This window comes from Equus caballus, chromosome 12, assembly GCF_041296265.1.
Source record: "Equus caballus isolate H_3958 breed thoroughbred chromosome 12, TB-T2T, whole genome shotgun sequence".
NCBI lineage: Eukaryota > Metazoa > Chordata > Mammalia > Perissodactyla > Equidae > Equus > Equus caballus.
Genome location: NC_091695.1, coordinates 45,042,070 through 45,056,605, shown reverse-complemented (window position 1 = coordinate 45,056,605; position 14,536 = coordinate 45,042,070). Strand labels below are relative to the sequence as shown.

The 14,536-nt window shown below is 51.1% G+C and overlaps 1 protein-coding gene across 1 annotated transcript in view; it reads left to right on the top strand.

Annotated features, from left to right (window-relative positions):
- Nucleotides 1-2,014: 2,014 nt before the first annotated feature.
- The window catches only part of TESMIN (testis expressed metallothionein like protein), a 38,726-nt gene continuing 26,204 nt past the window's right edge, over nucleotides 2,015-14,536 (top strand). Inside the window, exons 1-6 of the mRNA XM_070230238.1 lie at nucleotides 2,015-2,097; nucleotides 2,335-2,809; nucleotides 5,497-5,655; nucleotides 7,898-8,018; nucleotides 9,869-9,945; nucleotides 13,589-13,680. Of these exons, the coding sequence (XP_070086339.1) occupies nucleotides 2,360-2,809; nucleotides 5,497-5,655; nucleotides 7,898-8,018; nucleotides 9,869-9,945; nucleotides 13,589-13,680 (899 nt within the window). The 5' untranslated portion in view covers nucleotides 2,015-2,097; nucleotides 2,335-2,359. The remainder of the gene's footprint in view (nucleotides 2,098-2,334; nucleotides 2,810-5,496; nucleotides 5,656-7,897; nucleotides 8,019-9,868; nucleotides 9,946-13,588; nucleotides 13,681-14,536) is intronic.

Below are 14,536 nucleotides of genomic sequence, written 5' to 3'. Positions count from 1 at the left end.
AGCACACTTAAGGCTGTGCCTTAAATTTAGGACTTCTCAAGGCTGGCCCATGGCCAAGTGGTTAAGTTTGTGTGCTCTGTTTCAGCTGCCGGGGTTCACTGGTTCAGACCTACGAACTGCTTATCAAGGCACACTGTGGCAGCATCTTACGTAGAAGAACTAGAATGAGCTACAACTAGGATATGCCATCACGTACTGGGGCTTTGGGGAGGAAAAAAGGAGGAAGATTGGCAACAGATGTTAGCTCAAGGTCAATCTTTGAAAAAAAGAAAAATGTGGAATTTTCAACTGCAAAATTTTCTTGGGATTTCTTGAATGCTAAAGTGTACAGCTAAATAGTAGCACAGAGTGTTGCTCTTTTTTTTTTTTTAAGATTTTTTAAAAAAATTTTTATTTTTCCTTTTTCTCCCCAAAGCCCCCTGGTACATAGTTATATATTTTTTAGTTGTCACTCCTTCTGGTTGTGCTATGTGGGATGCCGCCTCCGCATGGCTTGATGAGTGGTGCCATGTCCACGCCCAGGATCTGAACCCTCAAAACCCTGGGCCACTGAAGCAGAGCGCAGGAACTTAACCACTCGGCCACGGGATAGCCCCTGTTGCTGTGGCTTGGTTACTACTGTTTGACTTAGAAAAGTATTTACTTTTTAAAAAATGGGCGAGAAAGCTGTTTTACATTTTTATTTTACCAAAACAATTGCGCATGGAAACAGGGTACCTGTGAGTCTCTGTATCCCCAGAAATCCACCCCATCCCAGAATACCGACTTGCAGGTCACAGCCATGACCCTAAATAAACTTTCACCTCGTTTCTTGATGAAGTGGTGTTGACTTCTGCTTCTATGAAAGGTGGATTTAGCTCACTCCCCACCCAAAGTTTGTGTTACACTAGTGTTAGTTGCATTTGTTAATTCCAGGTCTTGACCGAGTGCCCCTCCCCCCAAACATGCGTCGTCAGGGTTGGTTGTCTATATTAGGCTAGGGACGCCCAGTTTTCACTTACGCATCCCAAGCTTGCACACCACGGATCTGAAGTGTGTGCTAGGGCCGAATTTGCAAGTGCAGGCGACTGGCCCTCCAGCGGTGCTCCCTGGCTGGGCTCTGAACGCAGAAAAAAATGCATTTTAAAGACTAAGGTCAGAAGTCAAGCTAGGGCATCCCACACAGCGCCGCCTCAGACGGGTCCGGGGGCCTCAGTTTCCCCACCTGAGCCTGGAGCTGCTGATCCTGGGAGTGTCGTTCTCCGCCCACTTCCCCTCAATGGCCGTCCCCTGGCCCCCGCCCCATGCCCCTGCTCCCCGTGCGCCCAAGCTCACTGTCACAGTCCTCCTCCCGGTCCCTGCTTATCCCACTCCCTCGCCCCTGACCCATCTAACCTCACAGCCTCACCCGACACTCTCTCGCGCCTCCGCCCCGCCCCTGACCCCGCCCCATTCCCCGCCCCCTCCGTGCTCCCCAGCCTCCGCCCGCCCCTGACCCCGCCCTATTCCCCGCCCCCTCCGCGCTCCCCGCCTCCGCCCGCCCCTGACCCCGCCCTATTCCCCGCCCCCTCCGCGCTCCCCGCCTCCGCCCGCCCCTGACCCCGCCCTATGCCCCGCCCCCTCCGCGCTCCGCCCCCGCCCCTTCCCCGCCCTATTCCCCGCCCCCTCCACGCTCCCCGCCTCCGCCCGCCCCTGACCCCGCCCTATGCCCCACTCCCTCCGGGCTCCCTGCCTCCGCCCGCCCCTGACCCCGCCCTATGCCCCACTCCCTCCGGGCTCCCTGCCTCCGCCCGCCCCTGACCCCGCCCTATGCCCCACTCCCTCCGGGCTCCCTGCCTCCGCCCCGCCCCTGACCCCGCCCTATGCTCCCTCCCCCTCGGAGCTTCCCCGCCTCCGCCCCGCCCCCGCCCTATTCCCCACCCACCCAGCGCGCTCCGCCTCCGCGGCTCCCCAGGCCCCGCCCACTACCCGCCCCGCCTCGCGCCCTGGCCCCGCCTCTCGCGCCCTGGCCCCGCCCCGCTCCCCGGCCCCGCCCCTTCCCCAACCGCCAACGGCCGCGCGCGTGGGCCGTCCCGCGGCTCCCCGCATCCTCTGCGCTCCGACGGCCCGGCGGCGCAGGTGTGTCCGGCTGAGGAGGCCCGAGACCCGGGCCGTTGGCGGCTCTCCCAGCGGCCTGGGCGGGCCTGGGGTCTGCAGGCGCGGGGGCGCCGGCGGGGCCCCTGGTCAGCCTCGAGGGGGCGGTGGGAGCCCCTGGTCAGCCCTCTGGCCGGCGAGACCCTCGGGGGGCGGGGCGGGGCGGGGCGGGGCGGCGGCGGGACCCCCGGGGGCGCCGCCTGAGCCGCCGCGTCGTTGCAGGTGCGCCCCCCGCGGCCCCGGGGACATGGACGAGGCGGCGCTGCTGGGCGCGCTGCTGGGCGCGCTGCCGGGTCCCGCGGCCGAGCTGGCGACCGACCTCTTCGGCGCGGAGAGCGCGTTCGCCTCGGAAAACGTGGCCCCGAAAGGCTGGGCGGCGGCGGCGACGCCCGAGGAGGACGCACTGCGCGTGTTCCCGGACGCGTACCTGGGCCCGGCCGACCCGCGCGCGCCGGGCGCCGCCGCAGACAGCGCGGGGCCGGCGGAGCTGCCGGGCGGCCGGGAGGGTGAGGAGCTGCTGGGGGCGCTGCCCGAGCTCGCCCCGCTGGACGACGCCGCGCTGCCCGCCGGGCCGCCGCACGCCTACAGCGTCCACCTGCTGTCCTCGCTGCTGGCCCCGGCCCGCGGCCCCGCCGTCCTGCCCCTGGGCGCCTGGGCCCGCGAAGGAGCCGCGCCGCCCGGCGCCCGCGTGATTCCAGTAAGCTCCAGCTGGGCCGTGGGCACGCACCCCTCCCTGTCCCTTGCAGAGGGGAGCGGCGACACGCCGGGCCGGTGCCTCGGATGCCCTCCCCGAGGGGGCGTGTGTCCTGTGTCCGCAGCATCCCTGGTCGGTCGGAAGGACTCCTTCCAAACGGGGCGCCTCCCTCTGGCACCCGAGGCGCATGTCTGCAGGTGAATTACGTCCTGGGTTCCTGGGTCCAGCCTGGCCTGACCCTGCACACAGCAGACAACACAAGATGGAAACTGAGGAAGTGTCTTAACGCACGCCCTGTTGCTGTCGCTCGCTTTAGGAGAGACGCCCTCTTGACGTTAGAGGAACGAGGGCCTGGGAACCGAGTGCGGCCTGCTTGGTTCCCCTGTGCTTGCCTTGCACATTTTATCCCTTTAGAGTCCTAAGGCCCGCAAGGACTCACAGCTCATCCCTGTGTTGGGTGAGCCCGGAAATCAAGATGTTAGAACTTCGAGCACGTGTAATATAAATCAGGGCAAATTCCTGCCAGCTCTCAGCTGACTGCCCTCCTTTGCTTGGATAACCGCCGGTCATTTTCTGCTCTGTTCTTGCTGAAACTAAACAAATCAGTTTTTTAACTGTTCTTAAGGAAGTGTGTGCTGTCCCCCCCAGAAAGGTCTAGTTTGGAAAACTAGGGTACATAACTAGTAAGTTATGAGTTAAGCCTTTGTGAAGCTGTCTGAGTCGGTGTTGAGGTGGCCGGAGCCTGGCTTTGCACGTCAGCTTCTGCTTTCTGGTTTTCTGTGAGTGGAATGACTGCTCCTTGGTCATTACACTGATGGGGCCTCTGCCGTCCCCTCAGATTGACTCAGAGGAGCCGTGGGATGCATCTGGTGCCACGAGCCTTCACCCAGGCGCAGGTCTTCCTCAGACGGCTTGAAATGTTAGACTCTCCGTTTTGCTCCCAGGCCAAAGCTGTGTCCCGGCACCTGTCGCTCCCAGCACGGCTCCCTTCCTGCACAAGGCGGACTTGGGAGCGGTCACCAGAGCAGGAGGGGCACTGGGTCATGTTAAAGCAGTCAACTTCTCTTTCAGTGTAATCCAAATTTGACAGAATGCTGGTTTCACGAAATAAAGGAGAGCCTATCTGGGGATACTTCTTTGCTTTTTTGAATTTTTATTGAGTATTTCCTAGTTCATGAATAAAATGAAAAAGATTCAGCATGGACATGTTTCTCATTTGAACAGAATGGAATAATGTTTCAGTAAATATTCAAGGTGAATTGCTAATTTCCTTTTACTAGAAATTCATTTCCACGTATTGACCTTTGTGTATATCCATTCTGTAAAAATAAGATTTTACGGTAGCCTAAGTGGTTCAGAGGTTACTTGTATGGGGCTGAGGAACCAATGTATTTACTGTATAAACATTTGTCCGTTACAGGGAGATAAGTTAAATCTAAACTTTGATGACATGTGCATGGCAAGTTCCCCAAGCAGAAAGGAGAAAATTAAAAATTTTTTATATTTCTATAAAATTTGAAATAATAAAGCTATAATTTGAAATATAGCTAAACTTTCCTCTGTCTCCTTAAAGGTTTATACCTAGGTGCTAGTCTACTGTGCTAAGTAATTTGCCAGTTCATGATAATTAGTATCTGATTGGGTTCTAGATTTTATTGTTAGACGGTCTCCAAGTTTGACTCAATACCCACACTTTGAAAGATACTTATCTGTGCTGTCTTTATCTGAGGTCTTGAGAATGTCACCTTAGAGTCACCGGTCTCTTATGAAGGACTTTGTGGCCTGCCTCCTGTCCTTTTGGACAGGTGGAGGTTAAGGAGCGGGGAGGGACGATGCAAACAGAGTGCGGGTTGACTGCTGTTTCCCGATCCTCCTTACGTTCCTATCAAAGTTTAAAAAGAAGCATCCCAATTGTAAAACCCTCAACTCTGGTGGTAATTTTTTTTAACCATTGAGACTTTTTAGTTTTTTTCTTTAATTGCATTGATTTTCAGTAATATCATTGGTGTTTCTCCCTATTTTTGCTCATTTTGCTAGCATGTCGTTGACAGTTGTTGCAGAGGAAAGCTTAAAAATTAAGTTGGCAGTTATTTCCTACCCTCACTGTTTCATATTAACTGTTGTCCTACTGTTCAGTCAGGAAAGTTCTACTGTTTAATTATAAATGTTGCTATAAATACGTTATAAGTTACATTGTAAATATTGCTAAAACATCAACAAGGATTTCAGGCTGCTTGAGGGAAAAGCAGAACAATTGACTAGAGCGTATAAGCTAATGAGCACGCTCTGAGCACAGTAATGGGGTTCAGCATCTCAGGTGAGGTTACGGAAGGTCCTGCCAGGCTGTGGCCCCATTAGAGCAGGGGGCTGTCCAGCAGCCCGAGGGGCACCTGACCGACCCAGGAATCTTCTCAGTCACTTATGCTGTTCTTGAAACAACATGTGAGCGCCACATCGAAATCGCATCCCCACACCTTGTGGGCAGTAGTTTCGATCCGCAGGATCCTCAGCCCCCAGTGAGGCTGTCAGGCGCCCTGTTGCCCTGTAGGGAGAACAATAGGAGGAGAGGCACTGAGGGCAAAGGGCTCTTGACCTGAAAAACGTGACTTCTACTGAGAACTTTCTCTGTTACCCAGCCGCAAAACCCAGTGTCCACAGTGGGATTTCTAAAGTCCCAATTGCTTTTTCAGGTTGAAATAAAGGAAGCAGGTGGTACTCTCACAAGTAACAATCCGGAGGAAGCGACTTTTCAGAACCCTGTTGCCCCGGAACCCTGTTGCAAGTTGCCATCATCACAAGAAGCAGAGGATGCCTCTGGCTGCGCTCATAAGAAGGACGCCAACCCAATGGTAACCGTGCCAGAGGAAATGTGTCTGCTAACACTGTAGTAAATGTCTGCCCCTCACCGTTACTAAGGCAACAGTAATCGCAATTTCAGGCATTGTTTTTCTTTCTGCTTACTTGTTGAATCAACATTTTTGGTTGTCTCATCTATCAAAAGAGGAGCCTAATTTAGAGCCTTTCTAATGTTCCTTTCACCGCTAAGATGCTCATTTCTACTTAATCTTGGCAAATCAAACAAAGATTAGGACGTTGCTTTATTCTTTAAGGAGACTGACCACAAGTCACATCGGTCAGTGTAGACCCAAGTGGGCCCGGGGTGGGGTGGCCCGCTGCGCTGTGCGGTCGGCACATTGGTGAGAGGGCGAGCTGCGGGCAGAGCCTGCCTCCCTTCTGGCTGCCTCCAGTTCCTAATCACAAAACTAGAAGTCATCACTAACATCTGCGGCTCATGCAATAGTTCTGCATGTTTGTAATTTCATTTAATCCTCCCATCAACTCTCTAGGGCAGGCATTATTTTTATTTCCAGACAGAGATGTTGCAAGGGCTGCTTGTAAGTGGTACGTCTAAGACTCCGGGTCTAGGGGTGAGGACTGGATGGAGGGGAGTCAGGGATTCTGGCCCCAAGCACTCCTTTAGCAAGGAGTCCAAAGAACACATGAGTGCCCTTCCCACAGCAGCTCTGTGATCCGAGAAAGGAGGCCTTAGCTCTTGCGCTAGGAAATGCTCGCGCGTGAGCTCAGCACGAGCTTTGACCCAGCCGCTCTGTCTGTGGTTCTCCTCAGGCCCACGGGTTTGGAGAGCAGAGCTTTTCCAGGACATGTGGACCAGGGGAGCGGATTAAGATCACTCCCAATTATGCCCGACTCCTGAGGAATGTCAGCACACTTCCAGGAGGGGGCCAGAGCCCAGGATCGTGCCGTAGACAGAGGCCTGGAGAGCCCGTGCTGAGCCTTTGTCTCAGTTTAGTGCGTGTGCATGGCGGGGGGCGGCGGGGGGGGGGTTTATAATTTTATCCTCCAAATACAAATAAAATTCCAACCAAACGTGGGTGCTGGCCTCTTATCATTGGATGAGCTGAAGCCTGGCCCAGTGATCAGCACTTTATCAGCATAGGCTGTGTGTGTCTTATTTTGGTAACATGAATCCTTTATGCTTATTTGGGTTTTCATGGCTAGGAAACCCAAAGGCAACCTGAAGGCAGGAACCACAGCTTTTCTTGCCTTTCTGTTCTGGCCTTGCATGGGCTGCACGCAGTGAGGGCTCCATCTCTGCTCTGCTTGACTGTGTGATTGACTGATGGACTCACTCAGCTCGCTGAGGACATCTTTGTGGTCGGAATCCCGTAGGTGATCTGAGAGTGCTAGTCAGGCCCAAGAAGCCTGGCATGGCTTCTTAGAATTTTCCAATTCTTGGATTAACGTTTCTAAGCTGTCCTTATAGAAAGTAAAATTAATGGACGTAAAACAAAATCTCACCTGTTAAGTAAAAGTGTGTGTGGCAGGAGAGAGCTGTCATAAAATTAAAGATCATTCTAAGTGTGTGGCCAGCTACAGAGAGGGCGTCAGGGGCACGAAGTCTTTCTTAGAGTTAACCAGGTCTAACCGAGGCTGGGCTTCGGCGCCTGCTCTCGCAGCTCCTGGAGACTGGAGTGTGAGGCCAGGGGAAGGAAGCTCTGCGCAGGCTCACCTGGTCCGTACCCTGAACCTCCAGGGTCAGACACCTGGAAGAAAGGCGTCAGCAGCAACTGCTGTCGGTGCACTGAACACAGCTCACGAAACATTTCCCAGGGCAGTTTTTGCCCTGTGGTCCCTCCAGAGACCGTGTTATTGTAGAGTAAAGAAATCAAGACCAGGGCTGGCCCAGTGGCGTGGTGGTGAAGTTCGTGTGCTCTACTTCTGTGGTTTGGGGTTCATGGGTTTGGATCCCGGGCACGGACCTACACACCGCTCGCTCATCAAGCCATGCTGTGGCGGCATCCCACATATAGAGTAGAGAAAGGCTGGCACAGATGTTAGCTCAGTGACAATCTTCCTCAGCAAAAAGAGGAGGATTGGCAATAGATGTTAGCTCAGGGACAATCTTCCTCACAAAAAAAGAAAAGAAATTGAGAACCGATTTATAGTTGGCCATTTCCCATTAAAACTTAAATTCTGGATTAAAGCTGTTTTGTCAGATTTAAGTTTATTTAGGTTCATATTACTGGATATCTTTTAACAATGAAACCTGATCATTATTTTTCATTTTAGGTGATATGTCAGTTGAAAGGGGGTACACAAATGCTGTGTATAGACAATTCTGGCACGAGCGAACTAAAAGCACTTCATTTGGTTCCTCAGTATCAAGACCAAAATAATTATCTACAGTCAGGTACAGAGTAAATTAATAAAAAAATTACGTCATATATTATATGTAAGTTGGTAAGCGAATATGTTTGGCTTTGTATATAGGGTAAAAGTGAAATAGGCAGTTAGGGTGTGGACTAGGCAGTTCGGCAGACTTCATAGCCCGTATCAGTGAGCTAAGAAGTGGAAAAATGTGTCTTTATAGACTCCCTTGTGGCCATTGTATTGACGATGGCAAATTCCTGTCCTCTGCTTCCGCCAGCTGCGGAGATCTGCGTGACCTACCGGGGAACGATTCACACCACCAGGGGGTGCCGAGGGTGCCTGGCCTGAAACATCAGCCTTTCCCGGGTTGGGTGGGGGTGGGCTATTCAGGTGTGGTGTGAACTACATAAATTTTAATACAAACATTTCCTTGTAGTCACTGCAAACTATCACTCTGCTTTACTCGCCGTGAGTTCTGAAATAATTTGATCAAACGCTGAGTTGTCTGACATTCATTTCCTCAGAAACTTCTGTAAACTGGCACAATAACACTAAGTGACCTGGAAGAACTCGCTGATCCTGAAATGCCTTGTGAATAAAGATTAAATGACATGGTGTTAGGATCGTGTTTACAAAAGTTAGACGCTTATTCTTGAAAACTGGGCATCTCTGTGTGAACTATATACATAATCGTGCTCCTTTAAATCTTGAGTTAATTGGAATATTTCATTATCAGACGATTCACTGACCTTGTCAGTAATTTAGATCAATATTAAATCCAGATGTCATTTCAGTGGCCCTTTGGAGTCCAGGGCAAAAACAGAGGGTGTGACTCCTGTCCCACCCTGATGGTCTGTCTATCCAGGGACAGATAAAATGCCTTCAAGACATTTACTCTTCTATGATGCAGAAGCAGGGTTGGGGTTTTGGCCCAAAGCCCTTTGCACGACACCAGCCCTGGATTTTCTGGCTCCATTCCGTGCAGGTCAGAGTGGCATCTGGTCCTATACACAGGCAGGGAGGGGCTCTCTCCTAATTCCCTTCCTCCTGGCAGGTGACAAAATCCTGATGCTTTTAGATCCACAGAAGGAGAGGGCTAATATAATGCTCTCCAAACCTATTTCCTTGTCATATAATCATAACCTTCCCCACCACCCAGTCTCCTTTGTTACACTGTGTACGTATTAAATATCACCGTCAAATAGAAGTATCCTGTTACCTGAGTCTCAAGGTAACATCGCTCAAAGGCTGCGTAGGCCTGGAGCAGGAAGTGTGTTCAGCTCATGGGCGATTCAGGAGACTGAGGAACGTTTCTCCTTGCATTTGGATCACAAACACCGAGGGTCACAGGGCCCTTAGGGTCTCAGGAAGGGTTTTCACGGCAGCCTTAAGCCAAAGAAATACCTATCAGTTCCAGTCGTTGAGAAATTTGGTCAAAATAGCCTAGTAAGTATTTACATCCTAACAACTTAGTAACCATTTGAAAAAAGAATACATTTACAGTGAAAGCAGTTCACGTGGTGTCCAACAGACGGCGCTGTGCTGTCTTTGAAAATGTAAAGCGTCCAGTGGCCCCCTGGCATTTCCAGCCGTGCTCTGGTGCCACGGGACACACACAGTTTGGGAGCCCAGGCACTAGTAACATCTTTTAGCATAGTAGACTATCCCTGGAGGCTCGAGTTAAGGAGCTTCATGACAAAGAAAAAGAATGCAACACGTAAAAAAATAAATTGACCCAAAAGGTTTTATAGATCAAAAAACATAAATAGTATCAAGATAAGTTTAAATGACTTTGCACAAAATAAATCCATGATACATGATATTTTTGTGCTTTCTTCCATGTGCAATGGAAGAGGAATTAATATGTGCTATTAATTGTTTTCCTTACAGATGTCCCTAAACCAATGACTACTTTAGTAGGAAGATTTTTGCCAGTACCAGCAAAATTAAATCTCATTACACAACAAGTGAGTCATTGTTTTAATAAAAAAAGATACAATTGGGCATTATTGTTTCTTGAAATTTCGATTGTCAAAGTTGGAATTACTCAGGAAATATAATTTATCCTCCACTTAAAAATCAACAGGGAGACACTTGCCAAGTATTCAACACCTTCACTGTGTCAGGTGCTGTGGGAGGAGTGGAGTGAACCTAAGACACGGTTCTCTGCCACCTCTGAGAAACTGTTGCCCTTTCCTACGGCCTCCAGTCCATCGTTCTGCCCCGCTGGCTGAACGTGTCCTTGGTGGACCTACGGCAGCACATGCCACCCGCTTGGTCTAGAACACCCCTCACCTTCCTCGGTGTCATGGAAATGCTTTTCAAAAGTTGAAAGTGCTTTGATTGTTACAACATAATATGCCTATGTTAAATGTTAACTATAAGACAAATGTCCTTTCACTGAGTCTTAATCTAAAATGTCACCTCCCCAGAAGAGGCTTTCTTGGCTCCCCAGTGTAGCCTGTCCCTGTCGCAGCTCCTGTTTCGTTCTCTGTGCGGCACTGTCGTTGTCTCGCAGTTTTTGGGTTGGGTGGTTGGTTGGTTTGCATTCACCCACAGGAGTGCCAGCTCCATAAGCGTGGATACCTGTGAGTCTCATTTGTCTTTGTGGACTGAGAACTGGGACAAAGCCTGGCACATAAAGGGCACTCACTCCCCCTTCAGCTGGGCGGGCGCTGGTCTGAGCACGTGGGTTACGTCCAAGAGCTAACGCTGAGTGAGGCCCCCAGAACAAACACACAAGTCTGCCCTCCCGCAGCTTACATCTTAGTGCGGGAGACAGACAATAAGCGCAGCTAATAAAGAAGTAAATTAGAATGTTTGCTAGGACAGCAGAGGATGGGCGCTGGGAGATGGGGCTTCGGTGGGGAGGAAGGCAGGTTGCAAGTTTCAACAGGGTCGTCACAGTTGGCTCCATTGAGAAGGTGACACTTGAGTAGAGTCTTGAAAGAGAAGAGGGAGTGAGCCATGTGAATATCACATGGAAGAACATTCCAGACGGGGGAACAGCACAGCACACAGTCACATCTGCTGGGAGACAGTGAGGAGGCCAGCGGAGCTGGGATGGAGTGAGCAAGAAGTAGGAGGGAGGCAGTCAAAGGAGAGGAAGGGCTGTGGCTTTTGCTCTGCCTGAAAGGGGGCTGGCGCGAAGGAGGGGAAGGCGAGAGCGGGCGAGCCTGCTGTTGCAGTAACCTGGGTGAGATGATGGGGCTCAGGCCGGCAGTGGAGTGGAGGTGGCGAGAAACAGCTTGTCGGGACACTTGGAAGCCTGAGCCAGCGGGGGCTGGGTGTGGAATGTGAGAGAAAGAGTGGAGTCAAGGAGGGCCCCGAGGGTTTCAGTCTGAGCAAATGGAAAGATGGAGCGTCCATCAAGAGATGAGACAGTGCAGGTTTTGGGAGGAGACCAGGAGTTCCGTGTGGAATATTAAATTTGAGATGTCTGCTAGACATTCAAGGGCGCTGTCGTGTGGGAGCAGGTGTGTGAGTCTGGAGTTCAGGGCAAGGAGGGTCTGGACTGGAGGGAGGGAGTCACCAGCGTATAGATGGTGTTTAGCCGCGAGACCAGAGGCGATCTCTGAGGCGGTGGGTGTCAATATTTGCCGAGAGAGTAAATAAATGTTTCTCAAATGATGCATTAGCCAGGAGGGGAGAGAGTATGAATCAGGGCGGGAGGTGATGCAGTCCCAGGTGTGATGCTGGCGGCGCCCGATGTGGAGTCTCTGCTGAGACTGCGTGTGAGCCTCTTTCCTCCCCGCCTCCTCTTCACCGCGGGCTTTCCTTTCTTCTCTCTCTGAGCCCCAGTCAGAAAGGCACACACTGGACTCGCTCTTCCGCCTCGAAGATCTTGCACTAGAAATGCCCCTTTGGACCACAGCCTCCTTTCTTTCCACCTTCTCCCCATCTTTCCTTGGCTGTGTTTGTTCTTGTCCCCATTTTGGTTCCCCCTGACTTCTTACCCAGTGGGCCTCGGGGCAGTTATGTTAGTAATGCCTTTGCTGTGCCCCTAGAACCCTTTGCTCCCTTGCCAACCCCCAGTTCTGCATATTTTTTAGAGCCTCGCTCCTCAAAGTGGGGTGCATGGACCAGGAGCATGGGCATCACCCGGGAGCCTGTGAGAAATTCAGGGTCTCAGGCCCCCCCGGACTCACTGAGGCGGGACCTGCATTTCAGTGAGATCTCCCGGTGACGGGCTGAGCAGCACCGTCTTAGAGTCACTTTCTTCACTCCTAGGTGGCCAGACATGGCTGAGGAAAGTCATGGATCCCAGTATAACGTCGCCCTAGGTTTTCTCCTACATAGTACTCAAAAGACATTTCCTTTTCTCTGCTTTACTTTGGGGCTAAATAAGCAAAGGGAAAAAGAGAAATTGTACCTGGTTTATGCAAAGAATTGCCTCAACCCCGAGAACTGCAAAACCCTTTCTCCAAATGAATGCAGAACTCTGCGCGCTGCCACTTGGAGACGTCAGCCTAACGATTAGGTGTCTGGGTGGCTGTGACAGAAACACAGTTGCAGCGACTTGTCAACACTTCCCTCCTGTAAACTGGGTGAGAGGAGAGCAAGCCCCGGCTCCTGGCCGGATCGAGAGAGAGGGGTCCTGGGGGTCACACTCCCCGGGGGACTCAGCAGCATTTGTGAGGAGGGACGTGGACCCTGGGTGGTTCTCAGTCTTCGAGGCACAACAGACAGTGATTACACACCATTTAAAAAGAGGCAGGAGAGAGAAAATGAACAGGATGAATAAAATGGTGTTTTCCCAAGACTATATCTCTTAAACAAAGCTTATTTTTAAATTTCAAGTTTTCAGGGGCGGAAGGGACAAGGCTAAGATGTTTAACTCTGATGTATGCAAATAATCTCAAAACCAAAATTTATCCAATACATTTGATGTCTTCAAGCTTCTGATAGAGGAAGATCAGATCTGTGGTGATTTTGCCACCCTTTCCTTTCCCCGTGAATGCCCTCTGTGAGCCCTGCTAGTGAGCACAGTAAAGAAAAATAAGTGAGAAAGCAGAGGACGTGGATAATGCAGAGATCACGACTTTGCTTCTGAATTTGTTCAAATTGACTACAAAATACTTTTGTGAACAGATGACAAAGTAATGTTTGCCAATCAGGCTTCAGATAGCAAGATCTCTTATGTTATACTAAGAATATAATGATAATTAACGTTTTTAGTTTACAGAAATTTGTAATTCATTTCACAATTTATAGTTCATAAAAATGAAAAAGATGCCCATTACAATGTCCCTGGATAGCCACCTGACAGCTGTGCATATTGCTGGCCAGGTTGTTGGTGGCCTGGCCCTGCATCTGTCACCCATTTATTTCCCTCTTTGTCCACACGGTCGGGGCATCTAGTCCACACCGTTCTCACCCCCGGGCATGTCATGGCTAGGCTCCCCCAACTACTGCTGAAAAGCCTTGCCTGGAGCCTGCTCAGTGTTAGTGGAATCGTCTGGTAACGAGGCCCAGATGTCATTGTACAGGGATTGTGATGTAAACCTCTAGAAGAAAAAGAATCATTTTTATCTGTGGCTAGGGGCTGATGGGATGGGACTTTTAAAACATGTCCTGATTCCAAATATGCTTGTCTTTGACTTTATACAGCTTGACAATGGAGCTTTGCCAACCATAGCCAATGGGTCTGCTTTGCCCTCTGGATCAGCTCTTCCAGGACCACCAAAAATAACGTTGGCTGGGTAAGGATTAAAAGCAATTAATTGTCACTTACTTTAAGAGTTTAAGAGGCTCTTGGGTACATTTGTGATTTTCTTCTAAGTTATAAAATTAGCTTTACCTGCAAGCTTCATGCCTTTTAAAAATATTATGTTTTACATTAAGCAGTGTGGCTGCGCATGTCTGGTTTGTTGTCCCTTACGGGCTGGTCTGTAAGCTTCCGCTCTGTCCGCTGTGCTGTGTCAGCGTTTCAGAGGCTCGAGCCATTCCTAGCTCTGTCTTGGTTTCACGTTGGCTTAAGCTGAGCTGTTCTATTTCTTTTTTGCTGTCATCAGCGTAAGTAATGGCATGGCAGTCAGTTAACATCGGTGGTGGTGTGCGTGTGCCTGCGTGGGCTGCCTCTGCCCGCTGCCTTCCCTGCTAGGTCCGCTCACGCCCTATGGCAGGTGCCGGGGCACACCGTCTCCAGGTGGACGTGGACTGCACTTCTCTGGGACCTCATCTTGCCATTTTAAAGTCATTCTATAATTGTAACTAATTAAACTAACAAAGCTGGTTGAAACTCTTTGTGGAGTTGACATTCAAGTATTAACAGCGGACTGGTAGCCCTTCCGTTGGTTGAGCCCTTTAGTTGGTTATGGAGATCAATGTATTCCTGCCTCCAAGAGTTTTGGGCACAAAACCTAATGCAGTCGTCCGTCCCAGGTCCCGGAAGAAGTCGGGTCAAGCAGTTTACGAAGTGCACACTGTGGCCTCAGTGCCTTCTAGGCTCTTGCCATGGTCTGCCGCCCAGCGCATCTTCACTGTGGCTTTGGTAAGTGTGAGCAGGTTGTTTGGGGGCAGTGTGGAAGGCAGTGTGGACCACTCGGTGGAGTTCGG